Genomic DNA, 16494 nt, shown 5'->3' with positions numbered 1-16494 from the left:
GCTCAGGCGTATCAAGGCCGTTATTATGGCCAGAGGTGGTTCTTCTGGGTACTGATTTCTCAGGATCTATGCACCCAAATTGCGAGAAAATGTAATCACGTGCCAGTTCTGGTATAATATGTTTGTCCAATGAATACCCATTTATCATCTACATATCTTCTTGGGGTAGCAATTTTAATGGTCAGTAGTGTAATACTTGCATTGTGATCAGTTTCGATTAAACGACCCTCTTCAGGCCAACTTGCTCACGATGATGTAGTAGCGTTGATAGCTGATGAAGTAATAACTTACACTGGGCAAAAAGTAGTTCCCATTACGCTGTGGAATGGTAAATAGCAGAAGGTATTATTTCATCAATACTATCAACGTTTCTACTTCATAATGAACATCTTAGTCTGAAGGTAATTATTTAATCTGAAGCGATCACCTAGTACAAATAGAAAGCTTCTTTCACAATAGAGGTCGCACGTCTGAATGCAGTGAGCCAGACTCGCCGCTTCAGGAAATCTTATCACTGATATCCTTTCGTCCTAAATGTCAGTCACATTCCTGAATCGTTCTTATATTTCCATCATTCGTCCTTCGATGTACAGGTTGAACAGCAGGCGCTAAAGGCTGTATACTTGTTTAACGCTTTTTTCATGCGAGCACTTTCCTCTGCTGTGGCCGAGTGGTTCTAGGCTCTTCAGTCCGGAACCGCGCTACTTCTATGGTCGCAGGTTTGAATGCTGCCTCGGGCATGGATGTGTGTGATGTCCTTAGGTTGGTTAGGTTTAAGTAGTTCTAAGTCTAGGGCACTGATGACCAAGTCCAATAGTGCTTAGAGCCATTTGAACCATTTGGACTTTTCTCTCTTTCTGCCGTTCGTATTGTTTACTCTTGATTGTTGTACATATTGTGTATCCGTATACATATTGTACATGCCTATAGGTTACACCTATTTTTCAGACATTTTCGAAACTTGCATCATGTTACGCTGCCGATCGCTTTTTCTAAGTCAACAAATCCTATGGGGGTGTCGATTTTTTTTTTTTTTTTTAAGTTTATCAAGCGCAACGTCACAAGTGTCTCTTCCTTCCCCAAAGCCAAACTGCCAGCCATCTAACAGATCCTAAATTTTGTTTTCATTATTATGTACAATATTCTTGGACGCAAGAGCTGTAAAGAAGATTGTGCGACAGTTATTTCGTTTATCTGCGTTTCAGCTTATTGTCATTCAAATGTAGTCGGTGAGGTCCTGATTTCTAGCATGTCTCTTGTATTTAGCCACGTTTCTTGGTATGATTGTTTATGAAAAATCTTATTCTTTACTTATTCGTTAGTTTCTTTGTCTTCACCCTTTTGTGCTCCACATCGAACTAACCCGGCACTCATCGGGGAAGAGCAGTGATCTTTTAATATATTTCTGGTGGACTCGCCACTTTCATAAATATCATAAAGACTGCAACCACACGATCTGTTTCAGATCGACTGCTTCGGATGAAAACTCTTTCCTAAAGCGTAACCAAAATTCTATCTAACAAAAGTTGGTTCTGACGTAGCAAAGGACTTTTGGCCACTACGTAAAATTGTTTGAAATTATCCGCAGCTTTCTGTACCGATCATTTAAATTTCTACTTATTTTATCAGCTGTATTCTTGTGGTTTCCCTAGGAGAATAACTCATAACGCAGAAATTTATCCTTCGCATAAATCATTTGTCAAAATTCGGAATACTACTGTTGGTAGAATTCCTACGCCGCAGAAAGTTCTTCGCATATAGCGCGATTATGTTCTTCTCAATTGCCTACTAAAACTTCGTTCATGATTTGATGTATTCCGCTACGTTTGTATTCGATTATAGCGGCGAGAAACTGTACTTCGGTCCAATGTTAACTCGCTACGCAGTTGTCGTGAAGAGAGATGGATTTCTGTGTCGGATTTGTGGCACGATAAGTTTCGATGTTAATGCATAACACTGTAACTACAGGGCGTGCTGAAAAGTAAATCCGCCGAATTTTTATGTGAAAACTCTTAAAGCTTTTTAAATAAAATAAGAGTTATTAACATTCTACGTCTTTATTCCTCATATTTACGTATTTATTTCGCAGCATAGTCACCTTGACGACGGACACTATTCGTATCAGCCCTTCCTCACCTTTGTTAATGATATCTTTTGCTATCTACAGCACCGACCATTGACCAGTTTTATTTTATTGGCTATTGCTATGCCTTTTCAGCACTCAGAAAATCTCCAGAAGTTTCAGGGGACTCAATCTGATAGTTTCACAAGTAAATTAATTAAGTAATTGCTCGAACTTAAATTCAAATACTCGAGAGTAAGTTGGCTTGATGGTTTAAAAAGGAAATACACACACGTATAGATATTTCACACTGTTATTGGCTTATATGTTTCTCAGTCATCAGTCTTCACGCAGTTAATTCACAAGTCCTCTCGTTTCACACTTATTTTCTTTGCTATAGACGGCGAAATTATAACAGATCTGAGCAAACAAAATTACTATTTCCCTATTCTCAGGATCAAAAACGTCCCCTTACACGACAGAATCCAACAGTAAAACATTGCAGTACAAAGCAGTGCCAAATGATGACTCACCTTGCAAGTGACGTCACGTTTTTTTGCGATATTTCAAAATCACGATCGACAACTGCTGACCATCATCGCTGCTTTCGTGAAACAAAGGTCGACAGCTTTTCTCTTGACGGCAGATCAAAGCGATAGGTTTCGCTATTTTATTGCCCTTTGTATTAGCTAGTCGTAAAGCAAAGCAATAGCCGACGGGAAGACGTCACACACAAGCAGCTGAATACGGCCCTAGGGTGAGGGACCTACGACGTGTCCTTGGCTTACGTTTTATTGTCGGCGATTGCCTCGAACCAAAACTTAAAGACGTCTGTTGACACTCTTGTCTTGATGTTTAAATAGTGTAGGTCAATGCAACAAATGTAACCACAGTGTACTTCAACCGTCCTCGTTGTTAAGAAAGCTGTGCTTGTTATGTAAATTAATCGTTTGTGGAAAGGACTATACCTGAAACCGTCCATCGGGTGGTGGGTTTACGGGTCCCACTTAATAGGTCAGGAGTCCACTACACACAGGAGGCGGCTACACGGGTAGCGGGGGCTGTGTGGAAGGGACTGGGCGGTTTTTTAGGTTAGAGGGTCTCAGGAAATCACAGAACGGGCGTTCGTCTGAAAGTGGACAGGTAAAACACAGTAAGGTAGTTGTAGAAACGATTCGTATTAGTTGTGTTGGGAAAGAACCAGAGCTCCAAGCCCTAATAGAAAGCACTGAAGCTCAAATAGTTGTAGGTACAGAGAGCTGGCTAAAGCCGGAAATAAGTTCAGCCGAAATTTTTTCGAACGATCTAATAGTGTTCAGAAAGGATAGATTAAATACAGTTGGTGATGGAGTATTTATTGCTGTCAGAGGTAGTTTGCCTCGTAGCGAAATTGAAGTAGATAGTTCATGTGAAATACTATGCGTAGAGATTATACCTGACAATCGGACTAAACTATTAATTGGATCGTTTTACCGACCCCCCGACTCAGAAGACAGTTGCTGAACAGTTCAAAGTCTCATTTCAAATAAGTACCCCGCTCATACAATTATAGTCGGTGGTGACTTCAATCTACCTCGATATGCTGGAAAAGTTATACGTTTAAAATCGGCGGCAGGCATAAAACATCATCCGAAATTGTACTGAATGCTTTCTCAGAAAATTATTTTGGACAGTTAGTTCATGAGCCCACTCGAAGCGTAAATGGTTGCGAAAGCATACTTGACCTTTTAGCAACAAATAATCCCGGACAAATAGTGAGTGTTGTGACGAATACAGGGATTAGCGACCACAAGGCAATTGCCGCTAGGCTGAATACTGTAACACCTACAACCATCAAAAAGAAACGTAAAATATATCTACTCAAAAAAGAGCTGATAAAATGCTCTTAACGCATTTTTAAGAGACAGTCTTCACTCCTTCCGATCTGATCATGTAAGTGTAGCAAAGCTGTGGAATGTTTTCAAAGAGGTAGTATCAACAGCAATTGAGAGATATATACCACATAAATTAATAAGTGATAGTACTGTTCCCCCATGGTACACAAAATGGGTCAGATCGTTGTTGCAGAAGCAACGAAAAAAGCATGCAAAATTTAAAAGAACGCAAAATACCCAAGATTGGCAAAGTTTTACAGAAGTTCGATATATGGCGCGTACTACAATGCGAGATGTTTTTAATAATTTCCACAACGAAATTCTGTCTCGAAATCTGGCAGAAAACCCAAAGAGATTCTGGTCATACATAAAGCACACCAGTGCCAAGATTCAATGAATACCTTCATTGCGCGATAACAACGGTGAAGTCACTGATGAGTGATTACAGAGCCACTAAAGCAGAGTTAGTAAACAGCATTTTCCGAAACTCCTTCACCAAAGAAGACGAAGTAAATATTCCTGAATTCCAATCAAGAACAACTGCCAAGATGAGAAACATAGCAGTAGATATCCTCGGTGTAAGAAAGCGGCTTAAATCACTTAACAAAGGCAAGGCCTCCGGTCCAGATTGTATACCAGTCAGGCTCCTCTCAGAGTATGCTGATAAAATAGCTCCGTATTTAGCAATTATATACAACCACTCGCCGACAGAAAGATCCGTACCTAAGGACGGGAAAATTGCTCAGGTCACACCAATACCCAAAAAGGAAGTAGGAGTAATCCGCTGAATTACAGGCCTATATCACTAACGTCGATTTGCAGTAGGGTTTTAGAACATATACTGTATTCGAATATTATGAAATACCTTGACTGTGCGGCTGGTCCCGGCGGAGGTGCGGGTCCTCTCTCGGGCATGGGTTTGTGTGTTTGTCATTATGATAATTTAGGTTAAGTAGTGTGTAAGCTTAGGGACTGATGACCTTAGCAGTTAAGTCCCATAAGATTTCACACACATTTGAACATTTGAAGTACCTCGAAGAAAACGATTTATTGATATATAGTCAGCACGGACTCAGAAAAAATCGTTCTTTTGAAACACAACTAGCTCTTTATACTCATGAAGTAATAAGTGCTATCGACAGGGGATGTCAAATTGATTCCATATTTTTAGATTTCCAGAAGCCTTTCGACACCGTTCTTCACAAGCGTCTTCTAACCAAACTGCGTGCCTACGGAGTATCGCCTCAGTTGTGCGACTGGATTCGTGATTTCCTGTCAGAAGGGTCACAGTTCGTAGTAATAGACGGAAAGTCATCGAGTAAAACAGAAGTAATATCCGGCGTTCCCCAAGGAAGTGTTATAGGGCCTCAATTGTTCCTGATCTATATTAACGACATAGGAGACAATCTGAGTAGCCGTCTTAGATTGTTTGCAGATGATGCCGTCATTTACCGTATTGTAAAGTCATCAGATGATCAAAACGACTTGCAAAATAATTTAGATAAGATATCTGTATGGTGCGAAAAGTGGCAGTTGACCCTGAATAAAGAAAAGTGTGAAGTTATTCACAAGTCACGCAAATCTGAGGGCTCTAAATTCAACTAAATACTTAGGGATTACAATTACAAATAACCTAAACTGGAATGATCACTTAGATAATATTGTGGGTATAGCAAACCAAAGATTGCGATTCACTGGCAGAACACTTAGAAGGTGCAACAGGTCTACCAAAGAGACTGCTTACACTACGCTTGTCCGCCCTATTCTGGAGTATTGTTGTGCGGTGTGGTATCCGTATCAGGTGTGACTGACGGATGACATCGAAAAAGTACAAAGAAGGGCAGCTCGTTTTGTATTATCGCGAAATAGGGTAGATAGTGTCACAGACATGATACGTGAATTGAAGTGGCAATCATTAAAACAAAGGCGTTTTTCGTCGCGACGGGATCTTCTCATGAAATTTCAATCACCAGTTTTCTTCCACGATTGAGAAAACATTCTGTTGGCATCCACCTACGTAGGGAGAAATGATCAGCACGATAAAATAAGAGAAAACAGGGCTCGCACAGAAAAAAATTAAGTGCTCGTTTTTCCCGTGTGCCGTTCGAGAGTGGAACGCTAGAGAGACAGCATGAAGATGGTTCATTGAACCCTCTGCCAGGCTCTTTATTGTGAATAGCAGAGTAATCACGTAGATGTATTCGGAGTTTCGAATATGGATATCCATCCGCTGTGTGCTGGAATGACGACAACGAAAATTTGTGGCGGACCGGGACTCTGAACTCGGACTTCCCGCTTACTACTTGACTATCCGAGGACGACTCACTTCCATATGGCGTCAACCATGCGTCTACAACCTGTACTCGTAGAACCATTAGGTATATTCCAGCACGGGAGTGAAATTTACTTGAATATGTATGAAGATGGTATCTGTTGTTTCGGACATGTCGGTGACCATGCAGCTCTCTTTGAATGAAATGATAATTAAATCAAAACCCTAAGCTGTCGACAGGCGTTGATATACATCAACGGTGACAATTGAAAATATGTTCTCCGACCGTGACTCGAACCCGGGCTCTCCTGCTTGTATAGCAGACACTCTACCCATCTGAGCCACCGAGGGCACAGAGAGTAGTGCGACTGCACGGATTTATCCCTTGCACGCTGCTCATGAGACCCACATTCCCAACTTAATGGCCACACACTACATTCGTAGTGCCCCTGCCCATTACACTCATTACTCGGGGCAGAATATCTTACCGAGTCCCGTAAGAGTTCGGGCAATGCGTGTGCATCCAGTGCAGAAGAAGAATGTCAATGGCCGGTCAGCTTTAACTATATATGAAGATAGTATCCGTTCTTTCGGACATTCTTCTGTGCAGGATGCACACGCATTGCCCGAACTGCTACGGGACTCGGTAAGTTTTTCTGCCGCGAGTAATGAGTGTAATGGACAGGGGCACTACCAATATAGAGTGTGGACATTTGGTTGGGAACGTGAGTCTCACGGGGAGCGTGCAAGGGCTAAATCCCTGCAGTCGCACTATCCTCTGTGCTCTCGGTGGCTCGGATGGACAGAGCGTCTGCCATGTAGGCAGGAGATCCCGGATTCGAGTCTCGGTTGGAGCACACATTTTCAACTGTCCCCGGTGATGTATATCAACGCCTGTCGACAGCCTAGGGTCTTGATTTAATTATCATTTTATTTTACGCGAATGTCGCTTGCCCGGTTGTAACCTGTTCAAAATGTGCAAATGTGTGTGAAATCTTATGGGACTTAACTGCTATGGTCATCAGTCCCCAAGCTTACACACTACTTAACCTAAATTATTCTAAGCACGAACACACACACCCATGCCCGAGGGAGGACTCGAACCTCCGCCGGGACCAGCCACACAGTCCATAACTGCAGCGCCTTAGACCGCTCGGGGTTGTAACCTCCCAACATTAAAAAATATGATTATAATATTCACGTTTAGCGTGACTGCCCAACAGTGAAAATATGTATAGCATTGGTATGTAGTGTAACCTAGCAACAATTTATTATTCCGTAACCTACCAATAATACAATGTGACTACTCTCTCAATAAAATTGTGGGTCACTTATAACCTTTCAATAATTAACCGTGAATTTAAATTTGTAAATTTTGGACGTCAGCAGTGCTGCGTCATGGCCCTGAAAGATCATACCGAATAAATTGAAAATTCTTACCTCAATAAGGTCGCCGGATAACGCATATACAGGGTGTTACAAAAAGGTACGGCCAAACTTTCAGGAAACATTCCTCACATACAAATAAAGAAAAGATGTTATGTGGACATGTGTCCGGAAACGCTTACTTTCCATGTTAGAGCTCATTTTAGTTTCGTCAGTGTGTGCTGTACTTCCTCGATTCACCGCCGTGATTTCATACAGGATACTCTACCTGTGCTACTAGAAGATGTGCCTTTACAAGTACGACACAACATGTGGTTCATGCACGATGGAGCTCCTGCACATTTCAGTCGAAGTGTTCGTACGCTTCTCAACAACAGATTCGGTGACCGATGGATTGGTAGAGGCAGACCAATTCCATAGCCTCCACGCTCTCCTGACCTCAACCCTCTTGATTTTCATTTATGGGGGCATTTGAAAGCTCTTGTCTACGCAACCCCGATACCAAATGTAGAGACTCTTCGTGCTCGTACTGTGGACGGCTGTGACACAATACACCATTCTCCAGGACTGCATCAGCGCATCAGGGATTCCATGCGACGGAGGATGGATGCATGTATCCTCGCTAACGGAGGACATTTTGAATATTTCCTGTATCAAAGTGTTTGATGTCACGCTGGTACGTTCTGTTGCTGTGTGTTTCCATTCCATGATTAATGTGATTTGAAGAGAAGTAATAAAATGAGCTCTAACATGGAAAGTAAGCGTTTCCGGATACATGTCCACATAACATATTTTCTTTCTTTGTGTGTGGGGAATGTTTCCTGAAAGTTTGACCGCACCTTTTTGTAACACCCTGTATATATATCTGCTCCTATAAGAAAATTTTCTGGCACAGCCCTGTGCAATACTGGCCGATAGATTTGTCATGTATAAAAAGAAATAACTTATTTTTCTTTACAATAATCGGGATGACCATGGATTGGAGAAATTAGTAAATTCTTTAAATTGAGATGAATGATTGTCATAAGTTAATTTTTATAAAAAACATTATTATTAAGAGGTTTTTTAAAAACATTTACATGGGACTTGATATAACAATAGTACATATGCGCGAGGCTGCTTTTACCTTATACTACAACGCTCCGGCTCCGCCATCGCTCCCCAGGACCGGCCCAGCCAACTCCATTCAAACGACTGCTCGCTATACTATTACAACTGCTACACAGTTCCTACTGCATACAACACTGCTCTCTGGTCTGAGATTCTCTTATACCTTACATATCGCAGGCAGCGCGTGAGCAATCCATCGAAATTACATCTGCTCGAGTGCACTAGCAACAAATTCCTTAATCATGGACCTCTTACACAGTGTTTGCGGATAAATACGACATTGCAGTGCCTGTGCTGTAACGTATCAAAGTGTCCTGGGTCATGTAGGTATTGGAATAGCATTCGCAGGAGCAAGCATTTCCTTAGCGAGCTACCAGATACCATTTGGGATCCCCATATTACTCGCGGGAAATTGTTCTCGTTTGGGTCCGAAGGCTCGCTGATTTTCTTCGGAAAATTAAAACACTGGGAGCTTAATCGACCTGGGAGGAACTAGATCAGTGCCGACAGAAACAGTAGTTAGAACTACGAAACAAGGATCAGCGCTCCGAAAGAAACATTTTCATCGCTGTTTTGCCACCTCTAGTCTCTTTCTGTGTCTTAACCTCCGTAAAACTTATCGATCACGTTAAATTGTCGATTCTCGGAGTTAACAGCACGAAAGCGATGCACAAAATCGCTAAGCCCGTTTACTGACTGGTTTGATGCAGATCATCATTTCGTGCTCTCCTGTGTCAGTCTCTTCATCTCAGAGTAGCACTTATACAGGGTGTTACAAAAAGGTACGGCCAAACTTTCAGGAAACATTCCTCACACACAAAGAAAGAAAATATGTTATGTGGACATGTATCCGGAAACGCTTACTTTCCATGTTAGAGCTCATTTTATTACTTCTCTTCAAATCACATTAATCATGGAATGGAAACACACAGCAACAGAACGTACCAGCGTGACTTCAAACACTTTGTTGCAGGAAATGTTCAAAATGTCCTCCGTTAGCGAGGATACATGCATCCACCCTCCGTCGCATGGAATCCCTGACGCGCTGATGCAGCCCTGGAGAATGGCGTATTGTATCACAGCCGTCCACAATACGAGCACGAAGAGTCTCTACATTTGGTACCGGGGTTGCGTAGACAAGAGCTTTCAAACGCCCCCAGAAATGAAAGTCAAGAGGGTTGAGGTCAGGAGAGCGTGGAGGCCATGGAATTGGTCCGCCTCTACCAATCCATCGGTCACCGAATCTGTTGTTGAGAAGCGTACGAACACTTCGACTGAAATGTGCAGGAGCTCCATCGTGCATGAACCACATGTTGTGTCGTACTTGTAAAGGCACATGTTCTAGCAGCACAGATAGAGTATCCCGTATGAAATCATGATAACGTGCTCCATTGAGCGTAGGTGGAAGAAACTAAAATGAGCTCTAACATGGAAAGTAAGCGTTTCCGGACACATGTCCACATAACATCTTTTCTTTATTTGTGTGTGAGGAATGTTTCCTGAAAGTTTGGCCGTACCTTTTTGTAACACCCTGTATGTCCACATCTACATCACTACTCTGCGATTCACACTGGCAGAGTGTTCTTCGAACCACCTTCAAGCTATTTCTCTACCGTTCCACTAACAGTGCGCGGGAAAAATGAACACTTAAATCTTTCTGTACGAGCTCTGAGTTTTCTTACTTTATTACGATGAAAATGTTCAAATGTGTGTGATATCTTATGGGACTTAACTGCTAAGGTTATCAGTCCCTAAGCTTACACATTACTTAACCTAAATTATCCTAAGTACAAACACACACACCCATGCCCGACGGAGGACTCGAACCTCCGCCGGGACCAGCCTCACAGTCCGTGACTGCAGCGCCAAGACCGCTCGGCTAATCCCGCGCGGCCCTTATTACGATGCTCATGTCTTCTTATGTAGGATGCCGACGGTGAATATTTTCACAGGGGAAACTTGGTGATTGAAATTTCGTGAAAAGATCTCTCCGCGACGAATAACTCTTTTGTTTTAAATGATTGTCACCCCAACTCGCTTATAATATCCGTGACAGTGTTTCCCCTATTTCCGATAACACAAAATGAGCTGCCACACTTCGGACTTTCTGACAACATACGGAAGTTTGCGTCTGGCTATGAATCTTGCTGGGACAGCCTAATGGTAAGACAGCCGCTCGCGATGAGTGGGAAATCCGTGTTCGAGTTGCGGTCAGGAACTAATTTTCACTGTCGTCATTTCATTATACAGTTGATGGTTGTCCGTATTCGCAATTGAGCATACATTTCACGTATCTGGTAAGGATCCCATACTGCACAGCAGTACTCTAGCAGAGGGCGAGCAAGCGTAGTGCAGGCAGTCTCTTTATTGCAGCTGTTACTTCTTCTAAAAGTTCTGCCAATAAAACGTTGTCTCTGGCTTACCTCCCCCGCAACATAAGCTATGTGATCGTTCCAACTTAAGCTGTTCGTGACTCTAATTCCTAGGCACGTAGTTTAATTTGCAGCCTTTAAATTTGTGTGATTTATCGGGTAACGGAAATTTAAAAGATTTATTATCGTACTCGTATTGGATGGCTTCACACTTTTCCTTATTCAGAGACAACTGCCACTTTTCACACCTTAGAGGTATGACAAAGCTGCAGGAGTAAAACCAGACTTTCATCTCTTATTCTCACATCATATTTTCATTCTTCGCTCAATATTTATTCATTAGAGTTTTCTAAAATTTACTAATTCGAATATTCAGACACAATGATAGAGAGAGGGTGAAATCCATGGGCATCTACGTGACGTGTGTTTAAGTACTCTCCTATTGCTATTTTGCAAAAACTACGTTTTGTTTTGCTGGTTCTTGTTTCTTCAGACTGCTAGCACCTGGTCTGGAGTCTTGGTTTTTAATTTGAGATTTCGTCAGCCCTTGTTTTTGTAAGGATACAAGGTTGAATGGTGGCAACCACAGCTGTGAGTAATCACCTTGGGTATTAATAACCGCTGTCAGGTCAGAGGTTCTGACTACATAATGTCACAATCCAAGATGGTAGAATCCGTGACGTCACAGTGGCGTTCGTTTTAATGGTCAGTAAAATACCGCGGTGTGTTCTGCTCTTTAATTTACACGCGCTATAAGTGCCAACTGCCGCCATCTGGTAAGACAGGAGGCGAATGTGGCCCTGATCGAGGAACCCTGTTTAAATAAAGGCGGCATCTCAGACCTCAGAAGAATTGGAGGTAAGCTAATTTACGCTGGATATCTAGAAACCAAACCCAGAACATGCATTTATGTGAAGACTGGAGCTTCATTCATGCTGATGGCAAATTTCTGTTCTAGGGACTTCAAGAGCAAGAGAATTTATATTTGCGTCAGCTTACTTCCCTTACGAGAACAGTGCTCCTCTTTCCCAGGAAGTGAGCACTGGTAGACAGCAGTTTACAGCTGAATGAACCGCTGCTGGTTGGCTGTGACGCCAATGCCCGCAACCTGGTTTGGGGATGCCTCGAAGCCAACAGCAGAGGTTAGTATCTACTTTAATACCAGTTGGAGAGCGATGTAGAGATCTTGATCAGGCATAAGGGGCTTACCTTTAGGAACAGAGGAAGAGAAGGACTAATTGACATAGCTTTTGAGTCCGTCTTAATGGGTAGTTACAGCCATCCTTATCTGACCACATATGTATTGCGTTTGGGGTTGAAATGGGCGTTAAACAATGGGATACGGGAATTGTAGGATAACTGATTCGGTCTCACGTAGGAAAGACCGAAATCCTCTATTATCAGAAGTTTAGAAGAAATGGTAGACGAAGTGCCCTACGCCATCATGATCTTGTACTTACGAAACTGTCCAATCACCAAGAAGTGCACAAACTGGAATATACTTACCCGGAAGAATAATACTGAATCGTAAAGGAAGCATGTAAGAAGAGTGTTCAACTTTAGAAGAAGGAAAGGACAATGTGTAAAGTATAGGGAGGCCCTTGCCAAATAAAATCTTGTTGTTAATCAACGAAACAATCATCCTGGTATGTACTCAGTATAGGTGTGAGAGGTACAACTGTCCGTTCCTGCAAGCTGAAAACTGGAAATAACAGGAAATCTATGTGATATCCAGAATCCAACACTAATGTGAAAGTAGTAAATACAGGAATGCACGGGGTAATGCCGGTAATACTAACTTCCAGCTGCTTCAATATACCTTTCAACGTGACAATTCGAAACAGGGAGCAGTAGGAAAACGAACCACGGTACTGTTCAGGAAACATAGTCTGATTCACTGACGTGTCAAAGTCAGACGAAGGTTCAGATGGTTCAAATGGCTCCAAGCACTATGGGACTTAACATCTGAGGTCATCAGTCCCCTAGACTTAGAACTACTTAAACCTGACTAATATAAGGACATCACACAGAGGCAGGATTCCAACCTGCGACCATAGCAGCCGCGTGGTTCCGGACTGAAGCGCCTAGAACCACTCGGCCACAGCGGCCGGCTCAGACAAAGGTACTGGGGCTGGAGTGCATGGGACACATCCTAGACTAGAGAGTGAAGTCTCTCTAGGGAAGCTGCCAGCAGTATTCTAGGCAAAGATATTCGCTATAAGAGCGTGTGTCGAGGAGAATTTTCACAGGTGCTACAACGATCATAGCATCTACATTCGTTCAGACAGCGAAAGCAGCTCTGGAATCTTCATCAGCTGCTGCAACGAGATCAAAGATCAGAATGACATGAATTTCTGGTGAGGCTAGGGGAAAGCAATGGGATAAACCTGCTGTGGGTCCCTGGTCACTAGGGAATTAGTGCTAATGGACAAGCAGATAGGTTGGCGAGGGCATGGATGAAGTCTTCATTTGTTTAACTGGAACCTGTCTTAACAATCACTCAGGCGATGGTAAAATATAAACTACATAGCTGTGTAAGAATGAAACATGCGTAATATTGGATTAAAATTTAAAAAATAAAGACATGGCCAGTCAATGACGACGAAACCACGTTTTAAGATACGTTCTGCAATCTTAGACTTGAACAGGAGGCAGATTAAACAAATGGTAGGTCTAATGACGAGCCACGGCAACATTATAAACACCTGCATATGATGTGTATAGAAGTGGAAACATGCAAGTCCAGAATATGTAGTATGGGGAATAAAGACGCACCACATTTAATATTCAAATGTGAAGCACTGGAGGCCAAAAGAAACAAAATATTTCTGTCATCAACTCCTGAAGAGATTGTTCCTAACAAAGACCTAGTAAAGGGTCTCCTACTACTCTTTAAGGGTTGTTGCTAGCTTTGCCACACAATAAACTAAATTTCGGAGTTGGCAATAGGGGAGGGGGCTAAGATCCCTGTAGATTTGTCTTCCTAGTTAAATTTAATCAAATCTAATGGGATACTGGTTACAACTTTGCTGTAAAATAATGGTGTATGCGGTGAAGTGTTATGTTGTCTCCACTGTACGAGAGCAGAAGATGACACACGTTTTGCAGTGCAAGATAAAGTTAACACCCTGGCAAGATGTCACTACAGTGTTTGAGTGGCTTTGAAAGGTTATTGAAAGCATAGTTTTGTCTCATTTAGGCCTAGGATGAACATGCGTTTTGTATCGCTATAGAACACTGTAGATATAGGCCTACACTCAGCGTTGTGGCAATTAGAGTTGATAGTCATGCTTCAGGCATCACACATCGATTGCATTCTTCCTGTGGCTGAGAGTAATTCTGACTGACAATTTGTTTGTGTGTTTGCCTTCTTGTCCTAGTATTTTAGCGAAATATGTTTGATACAGTTAGGCTTGGTCAGGTTCGTTTTTGTATATCACCCCATTTAGGCTTAAAAAGTTTATCATGTTATTTTAGAGCCACATGTGCTATTTAATAATTTATGCATGAAAGTAGCGTGGGGGTAGTTAATTTGAGAGTCTTAAGTCGTGTTTTAGTCATTATATTTTACAGATATGTATGCGTGTAGAACAATGTGACACTTGACATGAACATTGAACTTTTGTATTTATGACGTATTTTGCAGACATTTTGCATATGAAAATAGCACTGTGACACTTGGCAGGCATCAGTGTTTCATAGACAAATTAGATATGAAAAATTTAATTTAAAGGTACATCAAGTGTGGTACAAAGATCGAACCATAGATGTTCACAATTTACTGCAATTTACTTTCAATTTAACATATAAGTTCTTGCCATAAACGTTTGCGTTTGTGCGTACTGCTGATGACAAAATGTGGAAATACTGCAAGCTACACCTTCTGTGTAATTTTTTAGTTTTTTGAGAAAAACTTTTGAACTTGTTGCAAAACATTCAAATACGTTTGAATATGGGAAAGATGGCGTTTTTGAGGCTCCATTGTGATTGCGTGTTTCGTTACGTTGGCCAGTAAAGTGGTGACTGGAGGAGAGGAATGTGGTATACCACCATCTTGTTTTGTGACATCACAGATGGTGACATGGCTTCTTACTTATAGATAATGGAGACATGGCTTTTGGAATCATGCATTCATGGTTGTTTCAGTGCAGACTGTCCAACGTATTGGATTGTGACGGCAGTGGTACCGTAAGGATCACTATCATATTTAAGAGTAAATTTGGTCCAGAGCCGCTATAGCCCTCCTGTCACCGTTGTTCGCTTGCTTTATGGGTATTCTGTGTAAGAATTGTCTGTACACTGTCATGAAATATTCCTTGTAACAGCTTCTTTTAGAAGTCCTTTTACTGTCTTGTTAGGAGTTTTGTCCACGTGATTGTTGGACACTGACGTCTGAGACAGTTGCTTTGCTATGTTAACACTTTGTAGGTATTCAATCGAAAATGTGAAATGTGTTCTTCAGTATTTTTCGTTTTAGTTGAACTTGACTTACCTGCTAGGTCTGCCTCTTCACAGCTCTCATATACCTGACAATATCTGCTGGCTGCATGTTCAGCTGAGGAGATCTGCTGTTTGGGTGAATAGTCATTGAAGTCTCCGCAACTGGATACATACCATCCGACCGGGAAACCTATTATCAGATGTTTCATGTTGTGGAGACCAGCTGTTGCCCTCTTTCACTGTTTTATTCTTCTGAAACCATTCAGTCGACAAAAGAATCTACATATCTTAAGTGTTCAAACTTCTGCAGGATGTTGTCAGCATGGTCACAGGTTTCAACTGTGTAAATGTTTAAGATGCTGCTGGAAATTCAATAGATGATGATGATGATGATGTTTGGTTTGTGGGGCTCTCAAATGCGCGGTTATCAGCGTCCGTACAAATTCCCAATCTTTACTCAATCTAATGTCGAACTTTCATGAATGACGGTGATATGCTAAGGACAACACAAACACCCAGTCCCCGGTCGGAGAAAATCCCAAACCCAGCCGGAATCGAATTCGCGACGAAATTCAATAGTGCACCCTCTGTTTCGACTCTGCAGGCAGTGAGTGTTATGAGTATAGAAGTGAACAGTGTTTGCAACATTCATTAAATACTCCTGTTGAACAACTTCAGCGATTTGAATGGCGTCGCATTGTAAACCTGCGGAAATCTGGATGTATGTTCTGATGGATTCCTGTTCATGTCGGCCACAATGTACTGGTGCTGTGTCGCTGCTTTCAACAGTGGTCACACTTGTAGACCAGGTTCTGGATGCCCGTGTAGAACACATGCGGGTCGAGATCGATGTATTGTGTAAGCAGCGATGGCCGCCCAAACATCATCCAGGAACAAAATCTTGACATATGTTACATCTACTGTATGCTTGCAGCAGGATTAAGATCACACATGTCGCTAGCCAGGCTACCACTAAGT

The 16494-nt window shown here is 42.0% G+C and overlaps 1 protein-coding gene across 1 annotated transcript in view; it reads right to left on the bottom strand.

The window, feature by feature from the left end:
* LOC124615931 (vegetative cell wall protein gp1-like) overlaps positions 1-15725 on the bottom strand; it is a 68484-nt gene extending 52759 nt beyond the window's left edge. Inside the window, exon 1 of the mRNA XM_047144157.1 lies at positions 15569-15725. Coding sequence (XP_047000113.1) covers positions 15569-15725 — 157 coding nt within the window. The remainder of the gene's footprint in view (positions 1-15568) is intronic.
* Positions 15726-16494: the final 769 nt, after the last annotated feature.

Source organism: Schistocerca americana, chromosome 1, assembly GCF_021461395.2.
Source record: "Schistocerca americana isolate TAMUIC-IGC-003095 chromosome 1, iqSchAmer2.1, whole genome shotgun sequence".
Classification (NCBI taxonomy): Eukaryota; Metazoa; Arthropoda; class Insecta; order Orthoptera; family Acrididae; genus Schistocerca; species Schistocerca americana.
The sequence above is the reverse complement of the archived record's forward strand: the minus strand, read 5'-3'. Positions and strand labels throughout refer to the sequence as shown.